Genomic DNA, 13,465 nt, shown 5'->3' with positions numbered 1-13,465 from the left:
AATTACTATAGACATTAGAGTTCAATGTACCTTGAATATTCAAGGACATGAACTTACTTTACATGCTTTCTTAGATAGTGGAGCTACTATCTCTATTATTGATGAAACACTTTTATTATCTGTTTTACCTCCGTCTCTCATTAAAACTACTAATACTCCTCTTCTAAGTACCCAATTTGATGGACAACAACTAAGTTGTCATAAATTTGTTAAAAATGTTCACGTTCGTTTCTTTACTAATTGCAGCACTTTTAGCGAAACCACCATGAATCTGCTGTCATATTTTCACCATCATATAGCCTCTACTAAACTACACCTTCCACAGGCATGTGCTGGAAGCGACGAGGATGACGACGACAATAATGATAGCTGGAGTGATTCCTGATAACCATGTACTTCCAAGAAAACAACTTAATTCTGATCTTCTTTTGAAACTTGCAATCTGTTGTTGCTCCCCTTGGATCAATGACAACAGCATCAAGATGTATCTGTTGTATGTGAAAGAAGAGCAATATAGCAAAAGATGGTACGAAGATGAGGATGAAAACTGAAGAAAGTTTCATGTTGTTGCAACTACTTTTAGCTCTGGAGATTTACATTTCACAGTATGGCTCCAATAATATTTTCATATATTCCTTTTTTGCCTTTTTGGTTAAATTACAGCATTCATTGTATATGTTTTCAATTTCTTTATGATATTGAAGGGAAATGTAATTGTATTAAATGTTTAATTTTGTAAAAGAGTAGTGAAATCTCTAGATCTTGCATAGCGATTATAATCGCCAGCTGGCAAGATTTGATTTGGTGATTGAACAGCCGCAAAGGGATCTTAAGTAGACAATTTTGTGATCATTAACGGTCAAGATTTAATCTTAAATGAATCGGACGCTTAGAAAGGATTCTCATAGGCTTTATGATGGTGCCCTTTAAGATGGAGTGTCGTGAACCGGCGTTGGAATAAGCTACCGATCACCGGATATCGAAGTGTCGGGAAAATATCGCCTAGGGGTGTCAAAAATGAACCCGACCCGACGACCCAACCCGAGTCGACCCGAAAAAAATCGGGTTCGGGTTGGGCATTTTCGGGTTCGGGTCGGGTTCGGGTTGGAGGGTTGGAGAGTAAAAAAATTTCGGGTTGGGTCGGGTTGGGTTCGGGTTGACCCGGGTTGACCCGGGTTGGCTTAAATATAGGGTTTTGTGGGTTTTTTTAGAGTTAAATCAAATTTTATTTTAAAAATTTAGATGTTTTTATGTATATTAATATCATGTTTGTATGATAATGATGGAATATTGAGATAAAAGTGAAGAATTATAGGGAAAATAGCCCAAAAAAGTCGTTTTGAATCGGATTTTCGGGTTATATGGGTCGGGTTCGGGTTGATCGGGTTGGTCGGGTTCGGGTTCGGGTTGAGGTGTTTTGGGTTGAACTCGGGTTCGGGTCGGGTTCGGGTTGGGTTAAAAAAAAAAAAAAAAAAACTCAACCCGACCCAACCCGACCCGACCCACCCGAATTGACACCCCTAATATCGCCCTCCGCCGCCTCTTGGTCGGTCTGTCTCTCTCTCTTTCCGGCCGCGATTTTTATGGGCAAACGCCTGCCGTCGCCGCTGGCTCTAGAGATGTACGCTCGCGTCGCGGCCGAGAGGATCCGGAGAGCTAAGGGCGTTAAGCCGTATTTCGAATCTCTCGCTTCGAGCAAAGAGGGGGCCGCCGGCGCCGTTGGTGCCACCGCACCTTCTAGAGGTATCCGAAGAGGGATGGATGAGCGGAAGAGGCAGGAGGACCGCCTACCTCTGGAGGAAGTAGTGGCGGACTGCACGCGTCGGTGGTTCCTAGACGCGCTCAAGGAGGCCAGGGCCGGGGATACTGTGATGCAGGTTCTCGTCGGCCAGATGTACCGCAGCGGGTACGGAGTCCTGAAGAATGAGCAAAAGGTGATGGCTTTCTTTTCACGATCTGCCTGCTCTTATCATTTCCGTGTCTGGATTGAGAGATTGGAGGAAAGGGCTGAAGGGGTTTCGCTTCTCCTATTAAACCTTGTCCCTCCATTCTCTGCACTTTTTCTTTCCTTCATTGGAACAAGCATAGTCTGTAGTCAGTTGTCTTTAGTTTTTAGGATCTTGTTGAGCTATCCAAATAACTATTTAGAGAATTAACTTCTAGTTGCTTTCTTGAGTCCTTGTATTCAGGAAGATTTGTGTTAAAAAGAATTACATCTTGTGGAAGTTCCTCTGTTATGTTGGAAGATAAATTAGGAATGCACTGTTCTCATATCCTTCATCAAGCAAATTCTTTGAAGATGTTAATTCTAAGCATATGTTCTTCACCATATTTGAATAAATAAAATTTTCTGCTATGGGGAATTGTTATAGTTGAGTTCATGAACTTATTCGAATATCAACCAGTGATTTGAAAGTTTGGTTTTAAGAAACATTGATCTCAACTCCATGTGTGTCATACAACCATCTAAATTTAGCTCTCCTTTATGCTTTCAATACTACTTTCATGAACTAATATTTATTTTGCATGACATATCTAAGCAATGTGTTTTTGTTGTATAATTGCTACAATCTTGTGCACATTTTTTTTTTTTGTCATTTTGGGTTTTATGCCAAAAAAATTATGTAAAAGTCTAGTCATCTCACAACACGGGTAAAATACAAACAATAAATGGATCATTTATTAATTTTGACCTAATTCACCACTTTATAGTTAATAACTATATGGCATATGATCTTTAATTTATATTCTTATGTAAGAATTAAATAGCCGACCTCACCTAGTGGGATAAGATTGGGTTGCTATTGTTGTAATGAAGAATTAAATACTCAAGCAGTTCGGCCTGGTGTTTTATTTTTTTTTCAGGTTTTATATAAAATCACTATCTGAAAAACCCAAATCTTCACCACCCGTAATAGGTGTTGAGGTGATTGTGTTGTGTGTACCTTGCTTCCCCACCATGAGTTCAAAAGGTTGCAAAAAGTTTAACCATTGTTGCTACACTTGATCGATATCTAACTTATCATCCTTGTAAGTTGTCCGAGCATAAATTGTTTCTTCCCAGTAAAAGAAGTGGTTTCTTTGGCCTGAAATTCCTGGTAGGAACAAGCGACTAGTAAGTTTTTGAGACTTTGACTACAAGTTCATAAAAATGTTAGTTTTTTGTTGTTGCATGGCTGATGAATTACGTTATCAGCTAGTGCATTGAAAGGAACTAAGATTTGTAGCTGTGATTTGCATAAGTTCAAATGGAACTTTTGTATCTGAAGAACTAGCCAAAGGTGCGATACTAATTTTCTCTCATTTAATGGTAGAAGGTGTGTTTTGTTCGATAATAGTTGCTCATCAGGTTTGAGAAAGCTGATATCATGTGCGTATGGCTTATTCTTACATCATTCTGGAAGAAACGATTCTTCCGGGAGACATTACTTGTGCAATTTGTTTCATGTCAAGATCTTCATGCTTTTGGGCATTTCTTCTCGTTTCAGAACAGAACTTGAGGCTTTAGTATCGATAATTAAATAGTTATTAAGTTAAACATAAAATGTTCCTTTGCAGGCAAATGCTTGGTTTACAAGAGCATCAAAATACAGAACCTCAGTTTGGAAGGTTAGCCACAAACTACCAGGTGAGTGTTTAAACTGAGGGGATCTAACTCGTTTATTATCGATGTCTCTATTGGCCTTTGGCTCATGCTGTCATTTTACCTTTTAGGTTATAACGCCAGTGACTCAGATTCTGACGGGAGGATTAACATTAAATCATGACTGGATGGCCTGAATTAGAATGATTGTAAAAGTGAGTTACACTCTTATCATAATTCTTTCAAACATCAAGTTAAGAGCTTTATCTGCATGAAAATAACAATCAAACTTCTTGATGCTTTGTCGTCTCGTGAAAAGTAGATTAGAAGTAATGTGCATGACGACTTGATTATTACAATAGAGCTTTATCTGCTCAGTCGGATTACGGTCTAATTTAGTAATCAATCATTTGAGCTAGATAAACTCCTATGCAGCTAGAGCTACAGCCCTGTTTCAGGAGGTTCCTCTGGTTATGTCCATATTATTCATGCTATATGTGTGTGCCCTTTCATTCACTAATGGAGCTTTAAATTTGTTAATTGCCATCAGAAGATGTCTTAATAGTAAATACCCATTAGCAATCGATAGTAGAGCATGTCTTTACCTTAGATCATATAGAGCTTCTTAGATAGCCCATCGAAGTACTATGGCGACAAGGAAGTACAAGGAATGTACCGAGAAAGTGGAGGAACGATGCACACTTGGGATCGTTAAACTATGCTAATCTCTTGACCTTTCAGAGGAAGAGCACTGATCTCCACAGAAGTGTCTCAAGATAAACAGAGGTCCCAATTACCATTTTGTATAGATCAACTAATTTTGGTGTATTATTAGTAAAACCCTAATATCTCTACAAATCAAATGTGAATAGCATTTTTTTTTGGGTTAATTTCTTTTCTTTTGAACAATGGCATACGTACAAGAAATCTGTTGAACCTGTTCTGATTTCTTGCAACTTTTTGCAGAATCAGCACAACTCCAGCAGTATTTACTGATAACCTGTTTGCATCTTTTGTTCATTTTTAAGGTTTGTATGATGTTCATGTTATGAATAAATTTTGTTCCAAGTTTTGGGAGAAGTTTGACAGTGGTGTATAATCATTTCAAATCTTTAAAATTTATATATGAATTTGTTTTCTATGTATTATGCATTGTAAGAAGATGCAATGGGCTAGGCTGATCTCTTAGATCAGGCCCAAGTCAGGTTGAGTCGCACCTAGGCCCTTAGCCTTAAGCATTTAGAAAATTACAAAAAAATAGAAGCATGTTAAAGTTTATTACATTTAATCATCCCACCATTTAGCTCAAGGCATCATAATTTGATTTTTAAGCTTAAGTTTAAGATTTTTTAAATTCTTTAACAATTCAATAAAAGCAAAGCTTTTCTGCTACATACCCAAAAAAACCATCCTTTAAGAGTTTATGCTCTAAATCGCAGACAAAACAGTCAACACATCCACTAAAACCTTATCAGCAAAATGAGAACATTTTCAAAGGAAATGGCACAATCAAAGTGTTTCCAACGAAGAAAACCAACGCAGACAAACTACCCATAAAAGTAATTTAAGCAATCTCAGTGATCGGATATTCGAACACCACCTCTTTGCCACAAAGTTTCCGGTAGACACCGGAGAAAGTTTCCAGTTTATATTCGGTGTTATTCCTCTCCTTAGGATCCAAGAAAATCTGAAGAAAAAAAAGGATATTATTTTTATGAAGTAACTGGAATAGGAGATGTAGTTAATGGTAATGAATGGGACATGTTGACACCTTGATGACTTTGGAGCCATCCATCCGATATCTGACGCGCTTTCCTACGATTTCAGCAGGGTACACTACATCTTCCAAGATTGCATCGTGGACGGCAGTGAGGGTGCGGGAGCGGGGGCGCACGACTGCTGAACCTTTCTTTGGTGGCCTCAATATCCTCCGTGTAGCAATAAGAATCACATCCTATCAGACAGAAGGAAAGACAATCAAGAATTGGCGGTAACAGATCCAAGAATAAGAGCAAAGCATGCAGTTAAAAAATTCATGAGACGTTCTGTTGTGATATTATCGAGATCGAGAAGAAAATTTCAACTGAAAATTTCAGAACCTTACTATATCACTCAGTGTCCTATCAGTCTAGCAAACACCATCATCAGAAAAGGGGGAAAAAAGTAAAGCAAAGCAAAAGGCATTGCTATGCCATGGTCTCAGTAATTATAAATAGCACCAATTGAATTGGTTTGTAGACATCAAACTGACAATAGTCATGGTGCGATATTGCTACAGTTATAGTCAAATTGGCTTCAATTAACAGATTTAAGCTAACCATAAACAATGAATTACGTGAGACCAACTGAAATAAAAGTACCTTCCCACTGAACTTCTTTTCCAGTTCTCTAACTAGTCTCACATGAATCTTTTTGTAGGCTTTCCGAAGTCTGTGCGGAATGTGGATAACAACAGCTTTCCTGTTGCCAGCTATATCGATTTGTCTGCACCGAAACCATGACAGTTATAAACAATAAGCACATCTCCAAATTCACAAATAGATGTCGGAAAGACCAACACCATTGGCTAAACAAACTCACGCTGCTGAATTGATGTAAAGATCCTTCAAATCACTCTTCAACTCCTGGTTCCCATTCTCCAAATCAAAAAATGCCTGTGATGAACAAGAATGATTCACTATGGATCTCAACATAAATGCGAAAAGAATACAAAATGAACAATCAAGACAACTAGCCTGAGCTACAGTGTCTTCAAACTCGGTAGGTTCAGCACCCTTCTCCTTTAGAATCTTCTTCCTTGCAGTAAACATTTTTCCTAATACTAATTCTTAGCTCTGATCTGTGAGTAACACAATAGAAAATTTAACTCTCAGTATTTAGTCTACTGCTAAATTCCCATTCACATAACAAAGCATATGTAGGATAAAATACCCAAAAACTAAAATAAAAAAAATGTATTTTTGACGAACGCAATCAGCAAAGAACAAAATGAAATTGCCATAGACAGATGATGAACCATGCAAGATGCAGATTTCTACGCTTGGTTTAGGACTGTTAGATGCAAAGGAGTAAGCTTTAGGACTAAAATAATATTTCAGAAACGAGATCCTACAACCAAACACTAAATTACCGAAAACTATGATGATGAAGAATAGAGCATAAACTAGATTATGAAGAAGAATAACCAGATCGATCCTAGGCGAACATATGATTTGGATTAGTAACAGAAGCCTAGCGGTAGAATACTCAATGCTGGATCAAAAATAAACAAATAAAAAAATCGGAGGCAACGACAATTAAACAATGAAGGCGGTATAGACTTTGGATTGAAACATAGAATCAGAATTGCGATCGAGCGAGATTTACCTTGCCAACGAAGACGAGGAGGAGGAGAAAGAGAGCGAGAACGCCGCCGCAAGTGGCAACCGGACTAGGGTTTTGCTTCGGGAGGAGTCACGCGCCTTTTAATACTAAATCCCCACAAATAAGACGCATCTTTACGTGTTTCGCTTGATGGAAGAATCTAAACCGTTCGATCTCAAAAATATTTTTTTTTCAAAAGTAAAAAAAATTAGAAACATATCTATATGAAAAACAGAAAAATGTTTTCAAGTATATCCTTTTTCTCATTTGAATATATATTTATTCTTTTATTTTTTTATCATCATAAAAAGTCTTTCATATTAAAATACCAAAAGGACATCAGTTTTTTTTTTTTGCATAAGCAAAAAATATTATAATATTTTTTTTAACAATATAACAATTTCATTCTAATTAATTATTTTAATGAAAATTACTTTAATATTAATTAAAATTATTTCAATTAAAAAAAGTCTTTATGGAACTGTATCCAAGTTGAAGTGATCCATCTTATCCTATAAAAAAAGTTTTATGGGATTTTTTATTCATACTTGTATTCTCAATCATGACTTGGGTTTCTCATAGTTATAGGTGAAACAAAAATAGACAGTGATGGTTATATTCGAGAAGTATTCTAAAATAATCGTCTTCTGATAATTTATATTTATTTATTGGATAAATAAATTTTCATTAATTAAATGTATGTTCTCTATGTGTATGATTTGATCTTTGTCCCCTGGCTATAACGTCGTTGTAAGACATTCAGGTTGTTACCCAGACACCCACGGTTCGATCCCTAGCTATGACGTATTTATAAGAATTTTTTCTTCAAATGGAGGGCGCAACCAAAGGATGTTGGACTTCTGGGTTGGTCGCCGCGTGCGCTTCTCGATTTACCCTAGTGGCTAGTGGAAAACTTCCATGGGGCCGGACGGTCACCCAGAGATAGTCAATGAGACTAACTGGGATTATCATTTTTTTTTATAATTTGATCTTAAATTCATTTACTAAATGTCCGTAATACGATTCATAGCATGAGAGAACTTAAGATTGGATCACAACTTATGAGCATTTTTTCTTGTGTAATTATGGATATATTGGAATAATTCCTAGTCGATGAATTGATGAGTTCGAACATCCTCGGTTTAGCCAAGTAGTTGTTCATCACTGACTGAAGATATTGAGATGTTGAGAGTTAAACATAAATGTTAGTTATGGTAATTAGTTCATTGAAGTTGTCTGATATGAGACTTTATATAGTTCTCTACATATATAGATATGTCAATGAAGTTCTCATTGTAGTTTGAGTACAAGTTTCCTTTGACTTAATGTCATGTCCCAAAGGAGTCCCTACCAGACAAAAATCCGACAGCATTTCCCCTATACCGGTGATAATCTGAATCATACATACATCCACAAGAATACATCAGCCCACACGGCTGGAATATACACAACCACGCAGTTATATACTCAGCCTACTCGGATGAAACAAAATATCACAACCACGCAGTTATATATATATTAAACAACCCACTTGGCTGTACTAAAAACACACAGTGGAAAAATAAAACGAAAGAAAGCCCATACAAACCAAAACAACAAAGACTGCTAGCTGGCTAGGCTTACACAACATAACAAAACAATACCCAATATCACGTAGCAACACTCCAGAACAAAAACCGGAACATACAATGCTAAATCCACCAAATACATAAACCAGATAAAACATAAATGAAACCGGAAACAATCTTCGGATGTGACGTAGGACCGACAGACAGGATACTCTAAGCGACACGACATATCTATGTTGTAACCTGAAAACAAGAAGAAAAATAAGGGGTAGTGAGTAAAACATACTCAGCAGGTATCGAGCAGACATGCATAGTAGAATATAACTACCAGTAATAATCATACAGTACATTCTCCTGAACAATAAAAGGTAATGCAAAACTAAACAACAGGAGAACTGTACTCACCAGGGTTTCTTATCCTGACATAAGGGTGTGAACCTCATCAACAGATGTAGGGTCATCAGACTAAATATATAATATCTCCTGTATGCATGTCAATCATATGCATCCACCAAAATGCAGCATCCAAAATGCAGCAATCACAAAAAATAAATGTAATCCATGTATATGATGCAAATGACATGGTCAACCCTGACGCCAGTCAGCCACCTCACACGCGATGGGGAGGCCAAGTGGGTAGGGCTATGACAAATGTGCACTCTGCCATCACTACTCCTGAGTGACCGAGTGGACAGGATGCTATTGGAGTACACCTATCCTCCTACCCCAAATATAGTAGAGGAGCCTAAGCTCTCATCTCCCTGTGTCATAGTCAAGAGGAGGGATTCCTGCCCGCTACCAAGCTGCAGTCACACTACCCATGAGCGGACCAGCGGAGCCCTGACAGAGAAAACTGCACACACCCTGCCTGATATACCACTAACCCATGATTGGTTGTGTGTGCAGATCATGTAACTGGTGATGCGCTCAACAACAATGGAGTCGACAATCGCTCAGCATGTAATCATGCAAAATGGTGCATGACACTAAAGCATGTAACTCCTGAAAATACCAGTCTCCTCATAATATGTACAAAAAGGAAATTGAGCCCATAACAATGATCTAGGTACACATGCTAGATAGTAAACCTAGGTACATATGCCAAGTAATAAACCTAGGTACACATGCCAAGTAATAAACCTAGGTTCACATACTAAGTAATAAACCTAGGTTCACATGCTAAGTAATAAACCTAGGTTCACATGCCAAGTAATACCACTAGGTACATATGCCAAGTATATCTAGTAACTAGACTTATATTCGGTAATGCATTGTATGTCACTACATAAGTACACAATGCGAGAATCAAGAGGACATAAGCAATAATGTAGAACAAACAGCAATAAGGGCATACTAGGATATCAAGTAGTGACATACCAAGACATATATGAATATAACCATTACTACTAGATATAACCTATTACGCATATCAAAATGACAATATCAAAAGAGATAAGTCAAAGATACCCACCTTTATACGTAGATCGTGTCAAACCAATCCCATGTTGAGACGCTCGCCTCGAATTAAAGTCCTGCCATCACATAATGTATTTAGCTAATACATATGTAACAAATAGCTAAATAAAATCCCCAACCTAATTAGGGAAAACCCTAATCAAAATAATTAACCTAATTCATTAATCCAATTAGGTTTAACTCAATCCACAATTCCTTCACTTCAATCCTACTCATGAGTTAATCAATTTAATCATGGCAATTCAATGATCCTAACATCAACCATGCATCCATTAAAATCAATCAACTAGCAAATAACCATCATGAATCAAACCAAACTCACCCAAGCTGTATACTTCGTCGTTAATTTGTTGATGGAGCACCCGTTGCCAGAAACTATGGCCGGAGCTAGATAAAACTGATGATCTCCAAATCAAGCATCCTAGATAAAGATCAACACATCCACATCTAAGCATTAACCCCAAATCCAAATCCACAAACGTTAAACAAGAACCCTACCTTCCATTGATCTCTAGGTTCTGTTCGTATCACTAACACCTGCAAGTATTCCAGCTAGAACAAGGATTTTGTCGTAGCTACATTGATTAGTCAACAACCAATCATCATATCACAAACAGAAGATGAGATCGAATCATGACTTACCCTTGTTCCAGATCAGTGAAGAGGAAGAGATCGTGGACCCCTCTGATGCAAGATTCACAACTCTTCCTGACTCCACGAGCAAAGGGAAAAGGTTGGCCTAATCCCTTTATCGATGCTCCTTCTCCCGACGACGACGACACTGATCAACAGCATCGGCAAATCAGGACATTGCAGTGACGTGAGAGGAAGAAATACTCATCACCCGAAAACTAGGGCACGACGATGGAAAATCTATGCCGGCGCAACAACGACGTCAGGATCGAGAGGGCGGTGGACCGATGAATAGAGCTAGGGCACAGAATATGTGAGATCGGGAGAAGGCTCTGGTTCTCTCTCTTTTGGCCGAGGATCTGTCCGCGCAAGAGGTAGTGATCCGGGGAGAAGGATGGTTGAAAGGGCGCAGACGATCAATAGAGAAGAAGGAAGGCTCGATGGTTGTACAACATCTATGAAATCAAGCTGTCCATGGTGAAGACACAAGAAAACAGGGAGAAATCAGGGAAGGAGGACGATCGGGAGGTGTGGTGGATGGAAGGAAATTAGGGCATGGGCGATGGTGAGGAGAAGAATCGGGGAAGAGGGCCGCGGTGGCTCGGCGTCGCGAGAGAGGAGGAGGCGGCAGAAAGGGATCGGGAGGAAGAATAAAGAGGAGAAGGAAAATAAAAAGAAATTAACTTAGGTTTTGATATATACCATAGGTTAATTAAATTTATCAACTCTCACTTTAATTGGGATACCCAAACAGGCTTTTCCCAAGCCTATAAATGCATCTCCGCAAAATACATCATATGAGCTCCGATAAATTCTCAAAAAAATTCTAAAAATTCTAATAAGATTATTTCTCAAATAACTTTATTATTTAATTAGTATTTAGGTATCATATTTTACACTTAAGGTATTCAAGTCACCTTGGTTATGGAGATTTATACTTTGACATCTTAAGCAAATATCTCCGTAGAGGTGTGGACCTGGGATGATTGGATATAAGTTGAAGTATCCGAAGGTGTTTGGATAACCCATAAAAGATTCATTGCTCCTTGCGAGGAGATGTATACCCTATGCTTACTTGTAAGGATTATTACTCAAAGTTTTTGGCCAAAGCATCACATGTTAAAAGTATTGTACTCTTGGACACACATATGAGTAATTTGAATCCGTAAGATAAGGAAGTATTATTTGGGCTAGGTGTGACATAGTCAGCCTAGTGGGGACTGATACACATGCCATGTCCTGAACTAAGTGGATATAAAATGAGTGAAAGGAACGAGACACGATTCACATACCATGTCCTGAATAAAGCATCACATGTTAAAAGTATTATACTCTTGGATACATATACGAGTAATTTGAATCTGTAAGATAAGGAAGTGTTACTTGGGCTAGATGTGATATATTCAACCTAGTGGGTACTGACACACATACCATGCCCTGAACTAAGTGAGTATAAAATGAATAAAAGGAACGAGACACAACTCACTGTAGCTACTGAAGGGTTCATAAGTGGTTCTGGAATCAATTATGATTTTTTGATCAATTAGGGATCATGATGTACTATTAGGTGTCACTCATGATCCTTCCATAATTAATAGTTAATTATGGACGACCAACATAACTAGAAATCTATAAGATCACATGCACTACGATTTTATCATAGAGACTTAAAATGAGTTTGAGAATTAGATTCTCAAATTGATACCTTTATTGTTCTCTTTCCTATGAGGACAGTCTGCCTTCCAATGTCCAGACTGCTTGCAAATGAAGCACTTGCCCTTTGGCTTCTTCACTTCTGCTTTTAGTCCAGTACCTAGAGATCGATTCACTTTCTTTACTGAGCCAGCTTGTTTCTTCTTCTTCTTCTTCTTGCCTTTCAACTTAGAAGTAGAAACATTTTCAGCAAAGTGGATTTGAGAACTATGACGAAATAGCCCTTCTGCTTCTTGAAGTTCTGTCAGTAGTTCTGCCAATGAATAAATCCTTTTATTCATATTATAGTTCAGGTGGAACTGCTCAAAACTTTTGGGTAGCGTTTGGAGAATAATATCGACCTGGGTTTCCCCATCGATTTCAGCTCCAATGATTTGTATCTCATTCAAGTAAGTCATCATTTTGAGGATATATCCCTTACGGGTGTCCCCTCTGACATGGTGGCTGTCATTAAGTTTCTCATAGCCTCTTGCCTAGCAGCCCGATTCTGGTGTCCGAAGAGTTTCTTGAGATTGTACATCATGTTATAGGTAGTAGGCATGGACTGATGCTGATGTTGTAGTACATTTGACATAGAAGCCAAAATGTAACATCACGCCATCTCATCTGCCTTGACCCATTTCTTATGATACTCAATCTCCTCTTCACTAGAATCACTATTAAGCTCATTAGGGCAGACCTCTGATAGTACAAACTTATAGCCTTCAGCAGTTAGGACAATGTCCAGGTTTCTTTTCCAATCTATGTAATTTAGACCAGTAAATTTGTTCTCTTTCAGAATAATAGCAAGTAGGTTGAAAGTCATCCTAAGAATCACAAAATAAGTTTTGGTCAAAACTTAAGAATTTAGAATAATATTGATTCCTCAAACAATATCATTTAAATTCACCAACACCTCAAAATATCGTGAATTTTATATGTCACGATAGTGTGGACGTATACAAATTCAAACATTTGTAAGAGGAGGTTTTACCAATTAATTTTATTCTTGTCAACCTAACTTTATGACAAATAAAATTAATTGTTGGTATTTTTTCGATCACACAAATAATAGCAGTGACTCCGATGGGGAGGATACTATTAAATACGTCTAAGTATATACCATTGCTTGATACTTAGTCCATTAAAT

At 37.8% G+C, this 13,465-nt stretch overlaps 2 protein-coding genes across 2 annotated transcripts; one reads left to right on the top strand and one right to left on the bottom strand.

Annotated features, from left to right (window-relative positions):
* The first annotated feature begins 923 nt into the window (after positions 1 to 923).
* Positions 924 to 4,728, top strand: LOC122015978. The gene is made up of 5 exons (XM_042573092.1): positions 924 to 994; positions 1,523 to 1,934; positions 3,559 to 3,628; positions 3,715 to 3,798; positions 4,550 to 4,728. Exons 2-4 carry the CDS (start codon positions 1,584 to 1,586, stop codon positions 3,765 to 3,767), a joined length of 474 nt encoding a protein of 157 aa, XP_042429026.1. The 5' UTR covers positions 924 to 994; positions 1,523 to 1,583; the 3' UTR covers positions 3,768 to 3,798; positions 4,550 to 4,728.
* Positions 4,729 to 4,921: 193 nt separating this feature from the next.
* On the bottom strand, positions 4,922 to 7,074 carry LOC122015977 (40S ribosomal protein S7-like). The gene is made up of 6 exons (XM_042573091.1): positions 6,950 to 7,074; positions 6,319 to 6,422; positions 6,164 to 6,237; positions 5,944 to 6,067; positions 5,355 to 5,537; positions 4,922 to 5,270 (listed from the first exon to the last, which is right to left on the bottom strand). The coding sequence occupies exons 2-6, from the start codon at positions 6,391 to 6,393 to the stop codon at positions 5,148 to 5,150; spliced, it is 579 nt and encodes a 192-aa protein (XP_042429025.1). The 5' UTR covers positions 6,394 to 6,422; positions 6,950 to 7,074; the 3' UTR covers positions 4,922 to 5,147.
* Positions 7,075 to 13,465: the final 6,391 nt, after the last annotated feature.

The sequence above is a fragment of the Zingiber officinale genome, chromosome 8B (genome assembly GCF_018446385.1).
Source record: "Zingiber officinale cultivar Zhangliang chromosome 8B, Zo_v1.1, whole genome shotgun sequence".
In the NCBI taxonomy this organism is placed as follows: Eukaryota; Viridiplantae; Streptophyta; class Magnoliopsida; order Zingiberales; family Zingiberaceae; genus Zingiber; species Zingiber officinale.
This window is presented reverse-complemented; position numbering and strand designations above follow the sequence as displayed.

Coding starts and splice junctions, on each gene's coding strand:
- LOC122015978 (XM_042573092.1), top strand. CDS start 1,584: ATGGGCAAACGCCTGCCGTCGCCGCTGGCTCTAGAGATGTACGCTCGC. Junction 1,935..3,558: donor TCCTGAAGAATGAGCAAAAG/GTGATGGCTTTC, acceptor GTTCCTTTGCAG/GCAAATGCTTGGTTTACAAG. Junction 3,629..3,714: donor GGTTAGCCACAAACTACCAG/GTGAGTGTTTAA, acceptor TTTACCTTTTAG/GTTATAACGCCAGTGACTCA.
- LOC122015977 (XM_042573091.1), bottom strand. CDS start 6,393: ATGTTTACTGCAAGGAAGAAGATTCTAAAGGAGAAGGGTGCTGAACCT. Junction 6,068..6,163: donor CTTTACATCAATTCAGCAGC/GTGAGTTTGTTT, acceptor GTTTCGGTGCAG/ACAAATCGATATAGCTGGCA. Junction 5,271..5,354: donor ATGGCTCCAAAGTCATCAAG/GTGTCAACATGT, acceptor TTTTTTCTTCAG/ATTTTCTTGGATCCTAAGGA.